Source organism: Thamnophis sirtalis, unplaced genomic scaffold (genome assembly GCF_051295495.1).
Source record: "Thamnophis sirtalis isolate CommonGarterSnake01/CBP01778 unplaced genomic scaffold, rThaSir2_p1.2 scaffold_1, whole genome shotgun sequence".
Lineage (NCBI taxonomy): Eukaryota > Metazoa > Chordata > Lepidosauria > Squamata > Natricidae > Thamnophis > Thamnophis sirtalis.
In genome coordinates, this window is record NW_028261381.1 from 41803244 (window position 1) to 41815828 (window position 12585).

Consider the following 12585-nt stretch of genomic DNA (forward strand, 5'->3'; position numbering starts at 1 on the left):
CGCCATAATAATATCTATATAAGTACAAAATATGGTAGAATTCTTCAGAGGAAGATATGAGTCACTAGAGCCCTACTGATTATTGTGCTTTGTTCTTATTCTTAGTGGAAAGAGACTTACCATAATTTGACTGAATGTAACTACCATCATGAAGAAAATATCTCTATTAGTTCATGAGTATGTATTCCCCCACCCTTCCCTTTCATAATTCATTGAATGCAGGGAACAAATGGATCTTAAGTTTTTTTCTATAACAAAGAATGTACATCTCAACTTCTGCCCTGCCCCTTTTCTTTTTCTAAATTCATATATACTTAAATGTATTCAATATTATTTAACCTTTTTCAGGTTGCATGTGGGTGAATTATCCTCTTGGAAATGGAAAGCCGGGGAATCTGGCCTAACTTGAAGTAGTTACTCCATTTTGAGCCCACATCCTGGCCTAAGAGGAAAGGACAATTTCCAAAGATTTTCAGTGATTTTTCAGATACCAGGAAAAAAGGAGATTCACTATAAGAAATTTCCTTGCTTGTTTGCTTACTTGCTTGCTTCTTTACACCTAATCTCAATCCTTTCCCCATTCCAGTCCCAAAAGTATAAAGTAAGAATTAGGTAGTTAAATTGCCATATTGATTACCTTTTCCTGAAACAAACCACTGATCTCATACTAAAACGTGTAATTATTGTATTTCAACTCAGCCCTGAAAAATTCTGCATAAGATCAAACTGTAATAGGAAACAATCTTTGATCTTTCTTTATTCATTTGTTGTGATGGGAATCACATAGAACTACTCATTTTTAAATATTTACAATTTTTTATATGGTATTTTCAAAAGTTATCAGACAAGATAATAAGATTCTGTACTTCTCTGTCTCTATTGTTGTTTTTTCATTCTTCCTCTTTTAAGATCTTCCCATTCATTAGCATGTATGTCCTTAACCAGTAAATTGAGCTACATTGGTTAGGATATTGGATGTAACCCCAGGCTCAGCTCCTTACTCAGCCACTCACTCCTGGCTCATAGGGCTGCTATGAATAAATAATGAAGACACACCACACACTTCTGTTGACTTGAGCTCCAGAAAAAGAATATAAACCCAAGAAATAATAAAGTCTGTAAATAATCAGGCTTCTTCTAGTGTTGGAGCTATGATTTTCAGAATTCCCAGCACACATCTGAAATCCTCAGATGTCTGGAAGGCACTAAGGCATGGCAGATTGATAGCATATATGATAGACAAACAGTTTAAGAGAGTGGTTTTTAAACTGTTTGACTCAATAATCCCTTTTCTGGTCATCAACAATGTCCCCACAAAAAAAAGGAAAAAATAAATCCAGATTCATTTGTTTTGCCCAAGCATCTCAGCAGCAGTAATCTCAGTCTTGTTCCTTGACTCACAAACAAACAATTACAAAATGCTCCATTTCTCCCTTGGTGAGCCATTTCCATTAATTACTCATGGGTTATTTTTCAATCAAATATTGACGTATATGGCTGCATTGTATAATGACTGGGTGATGGAACAGTCAATCAAATATTGGCAAAATTCCTGCCAGGTTATATTGTAGCAGGAAGAGGGACCTCAGGGGAAAGAATATGGGGGGTGCAGGTGAACCAACAACTTTGAGGGGGTCTCAATGCAAGTTGTTGTGGCCTGCCAGCAGCCAGCGAAGCTGGCAGCAAATTCAGATGGTGAGGAGGTGGGGGAAGAAGATGGGCCAGTCTTGAAGTCTGGGGGAGGCTTTGGTGAGGGCTCATCATCGGAAGCAGAGATGGGGCCAGGGCCATATGACAGTTATTGGCTGCCTTCAGAGTCAGACATCAGTGAGGCAGATGAATAGCTGGAGCCTGTTCCCAGTGTGCGCATGTGCAGAGTTGCCAGATGAAGGGAACAGCTAAGGAACTAAGGAACAAGGGTTGACTTGGGAATAAAGCCACAGGTAGAAGATGAATGGTCTCTCCTATAGGGAATAAAAGAGGAGTGAAAGGGAAATGGAATTTGCAGGAGACAATTAGTTCGCTTAATTGGTTCGTGACTCTCTGACATTCCTTGCCAAGTTTTGAAGTTATCGGCCTGGCAGCTCTCCAAGGTCTGTGACTGTAAATTCACCCTTGAAAGACTTTGCTGGATGTGACTGAGAGGAATTCACAGTAACCTAATAAAAAGGGTTTTTTGTCAGGACAAGGAGTCTGCTTTGTGGTTTGGGGAAGCCTAGATCAAAACTCAGGACTAGCTCTCCATCAGGGAAATGTGATTGGGAATAATGTTAGAGTGTTGTGGCCCAGCAGGAGCCGTTGGAGCTGCCACCAGACTCCAACAGCGAAGGGCCCTATGAGTCAGCTCTGGAGGATGCGGAGGACTCTGGACAGGGTTCCAACTCCAAGCAGGGTGCAGAGAGGCTGGTTGGCCACCAGGAGGCTCCTAAGCCTTGGACCAGTGGGGAGGAGACAAGGAAGAGTGAGCCGGATGCCAGCAGTGAGTTGTTCCTAGATGCATGGCACCGAAGAGCTAATAGGCGTCAGGAACAGTTGCACAGTTACAGGAGGTAATTGCACTCAGCTGGTGGTCATTAGGCTCCTCTCCAGACTATAAAAAGACTGCTTGTGCACATGCCCCTCTTGCAGAAGTCAATGCAGGAATCAATGTCAGAGAACATTATGGTGAGCTTGGCAGGCTGGATTGCTGCCAAGCCTTATCTGTACTGGATTGCTGCCCAAGCTTATCTATGCCGGTTTGCTGCCAAGGACCTGTCTGTCTGTTAATTAAATGCCGTAACTTATCTTTGGCTCTGAGTGTGTGTTGGTGTAGGACGAGGGGGATCAGAACATAGAGTAAACTAGAATATATGGGATATAAATCATTTATAAAAAATAAGGGAATTGGTTTTAAACACTTATTACATTTTACTTAATAAAAGTCCATTTGTTCAGGGAATATCCAAGCTTCTAATCTACCCTATATCTTCTCCACATTCTACTTTTTTTAAAAAAAAATCAACCCCCAGGTTCCCACAACATGGAAGCCTTGTGATATATATGATAGACCTTTGCAGAGAGCACTTCTGCTTGCTTTGCTTTCCTCTGCTTTTATTTCCAATCAGACAGGGGTCCAGTAGAAGTGAAACAATCATAAAGCACACAGCTGGTATGTCATTTCCCTAACGCCTAAAGGGGAGTGAGAATACTTCTCAAAGCCACAGAAGCATATAGGCATTGTTGCATTTACTTGCAGTCAGCCTTTTGGCTGAACAATACAGACCTCCTGAGGAAGAAAGCAAACCAAGATCTATGTGCCTGTTTATGTTGCTGAGTGATTGCCAATTCATTTTTTGACATTTTTAGTTTAATTTGTTTCTGAGTTTTGCTAAAAAGGGATTTCTAAATGTGTTCCTGGGGGATAATGAACTTTCTAGCACAGTAATCACTCTTTTATTTTAAAAAAATCTATTGTATTTTGAGCATGTCTGGATTGTTTGCAAGATGCAGATAATGTGGTTTGGAAATAAACATGAAGGCAAATGCCCTTGTTAGGTTGTAAAATCAAAGCTGACAGATATGGCAGACTTCTTTACAAAAGAGGAAAAACTGCTAACAAACCAGCCATGTACAAAGATGTTTTTTTTAATGTTAATAAAATCATTAGCAAAAAAAAAAAGTTAGATGAAACACTACTGAATAATCAAATACTGATTTATTTATTTAATCTAGTTAAATTTGAGGGGTGTAATTAAAGATTCTGAGCTGGTTGGCTGGAGAGCTGAAAGCCCGGGTTCGAGACCCCAGCGCTGCGTGATGGGACGAGCTCCTGTTATTGCCCAGCTCCTGCCCACCTAGCTAGTTTGAAAGCATGAAAATGCAGAGATAAATAGGTACCACTTCATGGAAGGATAACGGCATTCTGTGTTTCACCACATGGTCTGCCCGGTGGTGCGATGTCATCAGTGGTGGAATTCAGCCAGTTTGTACCGCTGCAGGAGAGCCGGTTGTTAACTTTCTGAGCAGTTTGATGAACTGGATGTTAAAAGAAATAATTAGGGTAGAGAACCGGTTGTTAAATTATTTCAATCCCACCACTGGATGTCATGCTGGTTACATGCCCAAGGAAATGTCTTCAGACAACACTGGCTCCCTTGGCTAAGCAATAGAGATGAGCACCACCCCCTAGAATCGGACACAGCTGCACAGGGGAAACTTTTTCTTTTATTTACATTTGAATATCCAAAACATTATTTTTGTTTAGGTCATCTAAGTTTTCTCTCTCATAAACCTCTGACAGAAATTACTTTTTAAAGATTTCTGAAAGAGGCTTTCAATAAATCCTTTGTTTCTTTGCTCTATGGTTGCCACTTATTTAGCTTAGTAAAATTTCAATTTTGGCTAAAGATATACTTTTGAATGTTTTTCATTCGGTTTGGGAAAAAATTTTTTTTCACAATTGTGAACATTGTAGAACAAACAAAAGCTCCATAATTTCATGAAATATATCATATTCTCTCTCTCCCTCTCCCTCCCCCCTCTCTCTCTCACACACACAATTGAATTCTAGATCTACATTTCCATAATTTTCTGCTGATGAGATACATGGATTACCTTAGGTATACAAATAATCCCCATTTAATGACTAAAATTGGGATCAGCAACTCAGTGAAACCACAACTATGCCTATGATCTTCAGCTTTCCTTTGCTTTAAAGATTTGTGAAAGTCATTGATGCAATGATTGGTTTTAAAGTTACTTTTTTCAATATTGACATTATTGTGAACAATTGCTAAATGAAGCAGTTGCTAAATGAGGATTGCCTCTAGAGTTGGTAGGTGAAAATAGAGTGGCACAAAACAAAGATCATGAGATAGAAAATTGAGGAGATAGAGCAACGCTAAACTATGATTACCTGTACAGTATCTAATAGGAATTGAATTTCATTTGACCAATTGGGTTGTATTTCAACTATAATCTATAACTATAGGCTATAACCATCCTCCAGCAAAAAATAATAATAATAATGCTGGAAATATTTCCCTTCTTCCTTCTATGCCTTGGACCATTGTTAGGATTAGATTAGGAAGGAGAAGAAAGCAGCTATATGAGGAAATGAATAAAACAGTCATTAAATATTAAAAATTCCTGTTATGGCATTGTTGGAACAAAGCTGCTGTGGATCCATCAGATTTGATGGCACATAAATGTAATAATAGAATAAATAAAGTGGAACATCTTGTGACTAATCCCAAGTAGGTACAAGCTCCTGGTATAAATAAATTGACTACTTCCATTTCTACACAGGCAAGTCTGAAATAAGATATTCTTTGGGAAAGAAAAAGAGAATGACAGGCTATAAAAGATAGATCCTGCAAACACAATTTTACTCTGCAAAGATGTGACTGAACTGAAGAACATATGAAGAATATATGTGATATGCCTATTTCTTTATTTTCCTACATAGCATGTTAAGTATCATATATTAAAAAAAAACATTTGGTTCTTTCTGCCCCTTTAATAGTAGACCCATGCTGAGTCACATTACTGTTTCTCCCATAGGATTACATGGGGGGAGGGCTGGGGAGGGTGTTTCCCCTCTACAGCTCTTGTCCAAATTCGGTCCCTTTTCAAATTCACCCTTTGTGGCTTCTCCCACACCCCGACTCTGACACCATACTGTCAAGATTTCAGAATTTTATCCTGCTATTGGAAAGGCAGATTAGTCTCATGCTCATAAATACATAATTTCTTTCCAACATTATGTTGGAATAAAAATAGGTGACAGTAGGTGCCTAGTTATAAGAACTGGTGTAACTAATTTGGCTCTTTCCCTGTTTAAGATGTACAGGAACATATTTATGGATTTAACTTCCAAGGTAGAGTTATTTATTTAATTTTTTCCCTTAAGTCAATTTATATTGATGAACTAGCTTTTTAAAAATACATCAGAGCAGACCATTATAGCAAGGATCTGAAGTGCTTTGAATGCATGAAAATGATATTCAGATGTGTATCCATCATCCAATGAATTATATACCACTACTGTATATTTAGTGGTGTTTATCAGTACCATATATGATATCTTAATACTTTGTAATATGATTTTGCAACTTTTAACAACTATATTGAATTGGATATAGTTACTGAGAGATCAGAAATCCTCTTCTCTTAGAAATGAATCAGACACAAACCTTTTCATTCTGTTTCTGGATTTCCACTAAAGTTTTCTTGTAATCCTATAGATGCCCTCAACATAAGTTATTTTCTATCATTTAATTTCTTGTTTATCAGCTAAACTGTTAGGACATTGAATCACAAATCAGTATGGTATAAAAATGGACAGAACACATTCACTTTTTTAGAAGGTTCCCACGTAGTATGGAAAACAGCAATTGGTGCCACCTCTGCTTTAGAGAGCAGCCAAAATATTTGAGCAATATAGCTATTTTATGTATTGGAAGAGAAATCGTCCCTTGCTTGAGTATTTCTCATTAGATACAAGCGTTGGACTCAGATTTCTCTTTTGGACTGCTATGGAAGTGGGGGTGAACATTTGGGTGGCCTGGTGAAATTTAATTGGTTTTGGACAATGACAAAAGTTAAAACTGAAAAATGTATGTGGGCAATAAGAGAATCAAAAGTAAGGCAATGGCAGCAAGACATTCAATGTTTCATGCTAAAATTGTTTGATGACAGGTATTTGTGTTTGTATTTATTATTTTGTCAAACATGTACAAGATAAAAGGTATAAATATAAACATGGACATGAAGGAAAGAAATGAATACAAATAAATGGGGACAGTAGGACAGGGACGGTAGGCTGGATGGTGCGCTTATGCACACCCCCTTTACAGACTTCTTAGGAATGGGGTAAGGTCCATGGTAGACAGTTTAAGATTGAAGATGTGAGAGCTAGAGAATGTAACAAAGGGGTCAAGTAGAGCATTCCAGGCATTGACCACTCTGTTGCTGAAGTCATATTTTCTGCAATCAAGTTTGGAATGGTTTACCTTCAGTTTGTATCAATTGTTTGCCCGTGTATTATTGAGGTTAAAGCTGAAGAAGTTGTTGACAGGTAAGACATTGTACAGACAATTTTGTGTACTGTGCTTAGATCATACCACAGGCGGTGCAGTTACAGATTGTCCAAGCCCAAAATTTCAAGCCTGGTGGCATAGCAAATTCTATTGTGAGTAGAGGAGTGGAGTACTCTTCTCGTGAAGTACCTCTGGACCTGCTCAATCGTATTAATGTCTGATATACAGTGTGGATTCCAGGTACATGAAACTGTGTGCAATCTAGTCTTATTAATGGCTGAGTACTTATTTCTGTTTCACAGCTCTCCATACGATGATGAAAACAACAGGACAGTGAAGATACACATTTTGAAGTTATTGTGCAACCTTTTTAAAATCAGATTGGCTGAGAGCGCTCTGCAAAGGACTGATGAATTTCTCCTGCTTCTTATTCCTTCCAAGCATAAGTTCTGTGGGGAAATGGATGATTTCAGAGCATCGTCCAGAAACTTTATCAAGTTGCTGGTGCCACCCTAAATGATATTTCTCTTTTGCTGTCTGCCTCAACCTTAGCTATTTGCTACCTGTAGGTGCCAAACTCCAGTGTGACTTTGTTGGGTGCTGAAAATAATATTGTGTTATGTCCTTTTAGTTATGGGTGGTATACTAAAACTAACAACATTGGAGATGACAGTATTTCCTCGTTATATTCTTTGTTGTTTTTTCTCTTTATTCTACCAGGATAGGCACTGAGAGAAATGAGAATTTCACTTCTTTTCCTTAATAGAGTTGATTTTTCTCCCTTCATACATCATCACTTCCATGCCATGTTTTTGTACACAGCTTTACTGATTACACAGTCTTGAGTGAAGCATATGTATTACACATTAGGATTGCTGTTATATGTTTCATGTGTTTTATCATAACAAAATATGTACTGGAACTAAAAAGAAAATGGATAAGAAAGAGCGAAACAAAGTGGAATGGATACACAACTTGCTGGAATATATTCAGACTCAAAATAATTGGGAAGAACATTTTTAATATCTTGGCTGCCCTCCAAGAAAATTCCAAAATATGAAAAAAATTAGAATAAAGAGAATTTCTGAATAAATCCAACTCAGATTTGTGTGTTTTTCTCTTCTTTTTAATATCAGCCCAATAGACTGTATCTAGTTATTTTGATATCAGAAAATACTCCATATACATCCTGTCTTTTGATAAACCTGACAATATACTTTTTTTATTAATTAAAATTTATAAAATTTGTCCCAAATCGTTCAGAAGATAAAATATATAAAGATATAAAAACACCTTTATCCCTTTAATGTATTACCTATCAAGAAATCTTTACTGAATATCTTCTAAAATGTAGGATATTGTTTTTGAATAAGAGGGAAAGAGAAGGAAACTTTTTTTTTCAGTAGACAGTCATAAGTTTGCTAATACAATTTGGAACCAGGTTGGGACTCCAAGCACTTTATGCTTTTCATCTATGTATAGTCTGATAGACTGTTGGAAGAAATGTCCATCTGGGTTCAACTCCAAGTGGGGAAAAAGACACTGGAAACATAGAGGCTGCTTGGAAAGATGGTTTAATGGTGGTCACAATGACATGGCTTGAGTTTCTGAACAGAAAAGGGGGATAACATGCTTCAAGATGTTTGGTGAAAAAGAAAAGAGAGTGAGATACTGAAAGTCCCTGGGTTTTGCCCTCTCTGGCCTTTGATCTTGAGCTTGTATTCTGATTGGTTGTCAGACTCCCATGGGGCCATGCAGGAGCAACTCTTTAGACTATGCTTTGAGTCCAAGATTGGTTGCCTTTCTGGCTGATGTAATTTTCCCAGGTGCCTTGTGGTGAGTTTCTGTGGAAGGCTAATCATACCTTTGTTATATAGAGTAGACTAGCTCAGCCTTTTAACGGCTCATTGACAAAGTTGGGGCTATTAGAAGTGAGTCTGTTTCCTGCCTTAATACATGTTTCTCCATTTCTTATCCAAGGAAATATAATATTTTGCCTTTTTAATATTTCCCAGGATATTTCATTTTTCTAGGAGAGCAGTGGGTTTTAACTTCCTACAAGACAAAGGAAGAGTATGGATTTGTGAAGAGTAAGGAAAACATTTCGGGTGTCCCAACACATCATTACTAGCCATGAGGTACAATTGTAAAATTAGCAAGCTTAATTTCCTCACTTTGTAGAAAATTGTCCACCACAAGATGATCCTGATCTTAATTAGTAGGGTTTTTCCACTCAATACTCCTTTGGTCAACTCACAGCCAGTCAAGCACCAAAGAAGTGAAATAGCTTCTCTCTTCTAAATTTCCAGTTCCCCCTTTGATAAATAAGCATTGTTTAACAGGAAGAAAATGGTTCAACCCTGTAAAAATACATAAACTAAGATTAAATTAAGCACTAGTAAATTTGGCCACCTGAGAACACTTCACAAATGGTCTTAGAAGAAGCTGGCAAATCCTTTCAAATGTTCCTAACTGGATTAACACTAATTCACCACTAACCAGATAATGAAGAACTGGAAATGCTTGATCTCTGTTGCTAAATAGCAAACAATACTGTAAAAAAAGAATGGCAGCCATGCATGCATATACCAATCTAGCAGTTTTCAGTGCTTTTGTTTATTTTTTGTTAGCTATAAATTAAGGTGACCAGATTTTCAGATTGGAAAAGAGGGACACCCTTGACCGGGGGGGGGGGGGGGAGGGGCTTGATTAAAAAAAAAAATTGTCAAAAGGTCACCCCAGGACACTGAAACCAGCATAAATACGAATCTGTTGCCAAACAAAATTTTGATCACGTGACCATGAGGATGCTGCAACGGTCGCTAAGTGTGAAAAATGGTCGCAACAGTCGCTAAGTGTGAAAAATGGTCTCAACGGTCGCTAAGTGTGAAAAATGGTCATCAGTCACTTTTTTCAATGCCATTGTAACTTTGGTCACTAAATGTTTTCCCCCTCCTCGAGACTCCTCACTTCTTCCTTCATTCCTCTTGCTTATCTACCTTCACCTTATCTGTCTTCTGCTCTTTCCCTCTCTTCCTTCCTTCCTCCCTCCTTCCATCCTCTTCTTTCCTCACTCACTCCCTTCCTCCTTTTTTCTCTTCCTTCCTCCTTCCATTCTTTATACGATATAAAATTCAATGAGGGTGAAACACACCAAATCTGGCAAAGCTGCCTTGCACCAACCTGGCCTGCCCATAGAATAGCAGCCACTTTGAGACACATAAACCTGGTCTGAACATATTGCATCACAAAGATTTGCAAAGATCACATTTGCAAAAAGGAACATTTCTTGTAGTAAATACATTTTATAAACAATTTAAAAGTAAAAATCCCCCCAAAATAATAAAAAAAGGTATTCTATAAATAAAAGAAATCCTTAAAAACCATTGTTAAGTATTACACCAGCAATAATTTATACTGTCACCATTTCAAACTATCATCAGAAATACGAATCCGTTGCCAAACATCAACATTTTGATCACGTGACCATGAGGATGCTGCAATGGTCGCTAAGTGTGAAAAATGGTCGCAACGGTCGCTAAGTGTGAAAAATGGTCTCAACGGTCGCTAAGTGTGAAAAATGGTCATCAGTCACTTTTTTCAATGCCATTGTAACTTTGGTCACTAAATGTTTTCCCCCTCCTCGAGACTCCTCACTTCTTCCTTCATTCCTCTTGCTTATCTACCTTCACCTTATCTGTCTTCTGCTCTTTCCCTCTCTTCCTTCCTTCCTCCCTCCTTCCATCCTCTTCTTTCCTCACTCACTCCCTTCCTCCATTTTTCTCTTCCTTCCTCCTTCCATTCTTTATACGATATAAAATTCAATGAGGGTGAAACACACCAAATCTGGCAAAGCTGCCTTGCACCAACCTGGCCTGCCCATAGAATAGCAGCCACTTTGAGACACATAAACCTGGTCTGAACATATTGCATCACAAAGATTTGCAAAGATCACATTTGCAAAAAGGAACATTTCTTGTAGTAAATACATTTTATAAACAATTTAAAAGTAAAAATCCCCCCAAAATAATAAAAAAGGTATTCTATAAATAAAAGAAATCCTTAAAAACCATTGTTAAGTATTACACCAGCAATAATTTATACTGTCACCATTTCAAACTATCATCAGAAATACGAATCTGTTGCCAAACATCAACATTTTGATCGCGTAACCATGAGGATGCCACAACGGTCGCTAAGTGTGAAAATGGTCGCTAAGTGTGAAAATGGTCATCAGTCTCTTTTTTCAATGCCATTGTATCTTCCTGATTATTAAAAGTGCAAATTCACTCAGTGTCAATCATGACTCCTGAGTCCATTTCAAAGTATTGTGCATAGAAATTTTAAAAATGGCTTGTTTCAATTTATTTTGGATAGAATCTTTTTTTAAATAGTCTAAGACAATTTAAAAAAAGAATCAACACAGAATACCACTATTTTAAAAAATCATATGCACAATAAATAAAATATTATTTTAAAATACATTGAGCCTATACTCCTTACAGTAAATGACTTATCTGGAAACAAGCCAATAGCATTTTTTGTGCTTTCAAATTTACAGATGTTCCAAAATCAGCTTAAAGTCCAAATATTTAAAGACCACCCCCCTCAAAGCTATCTTACCAGAGCTTTAAATATCTTCTGGGGAGGCCCTGTAATCCCATTCATGACAAAGGTAGGGCTTTCTCAGGAGGAAGGTTTCAGCTGGTGCCCATCCTTTGGAAACCTCCTCCAGAGCAGGGAGCCCTAACCTGCTGTCCATTCAGGAAGGCTGTACAAATTATTCTGTCTTCTAGAGCCATTGGGATTTAATATGGTTTTATCACTGGATTTTCTTTTTATTGTTTTTGTGGAATTGTTACAATGATTTTATAATAATATAATTTTATTTGGCATTTTTGTTGCTGTAAACTGCTGAAAGCCCCTGATAGAATACAAATTATTTAATAATAAATTTTAAAAGCTGGATACAAGATATGAAAACATTGCAAACTATTGTTCAAGATAATTTGAGAAAAGGGAATCATTCACCAAGAGTGCTAATAACTACTGCTAAGTTATATAGCAAATCAGATACTAAGGCCTAATGCCACAGAGGGGAGAGAAATTCATAAGTTTTCAAGATTTCCTGCACTGCTTCAAACATATACACTTCTTAATACCAATGAATCCACAGCTATTATTTGATACAAGAAGATGGGTATGGAGAACGGAAAGAAATTTAAATTAATAAAAAAGATGCCACTGAAATCATCTGTTTTAAATTATAATCCCTCTTCCTGACAGTGGATCAATAAAAAAAGATTATGCCCAATTCAAACTGGAAAAATACATTTAGCTCAAAAAAATAAGATCGTCATGGTGATGAAAGAACATGGCAAGTATCCCTAGGAATTATTTGTCTCTCCAGGCAAATAAGGAAATACCTGTTGCTCTGGTCTTTAATGCAATTCTTGCTTAAGGCAGAGCCCTCCCCCGAAAAAATGCTTCTGCCGGGCTGCGAGAGCCACGTGGAAGTTGTCTGCACAGCTGAAAAAAGGACTGTTTGCTGGGCTGGGAGGAGGAG

General features: G+C 37.6%; 1 protein-coding gene across 1 annotated transcript in view; it reads left to right on the top strand.

Moving 5' to 3' along the window:
* VWDE (von Willebrand factor D and EGF domains) overlaps positions 1–8090 on the top strand; it is a 271722-nt gene extending 263632 nt beyond the window's left edge. The window contains exon 30 of the mRNA XM_087710932.1: positions 7322–8090. Coding sequence (XP_087567058.1) covers positions 7322–7336 — 15 coding nt within the window. The 3' untranslated portion in view covers positions 7337–8090. The remainder of the gene's footprint in view (positions 1–7321) is intronic.
* Positions 8091–12585: the final 4495 nt, after the last annotated feature.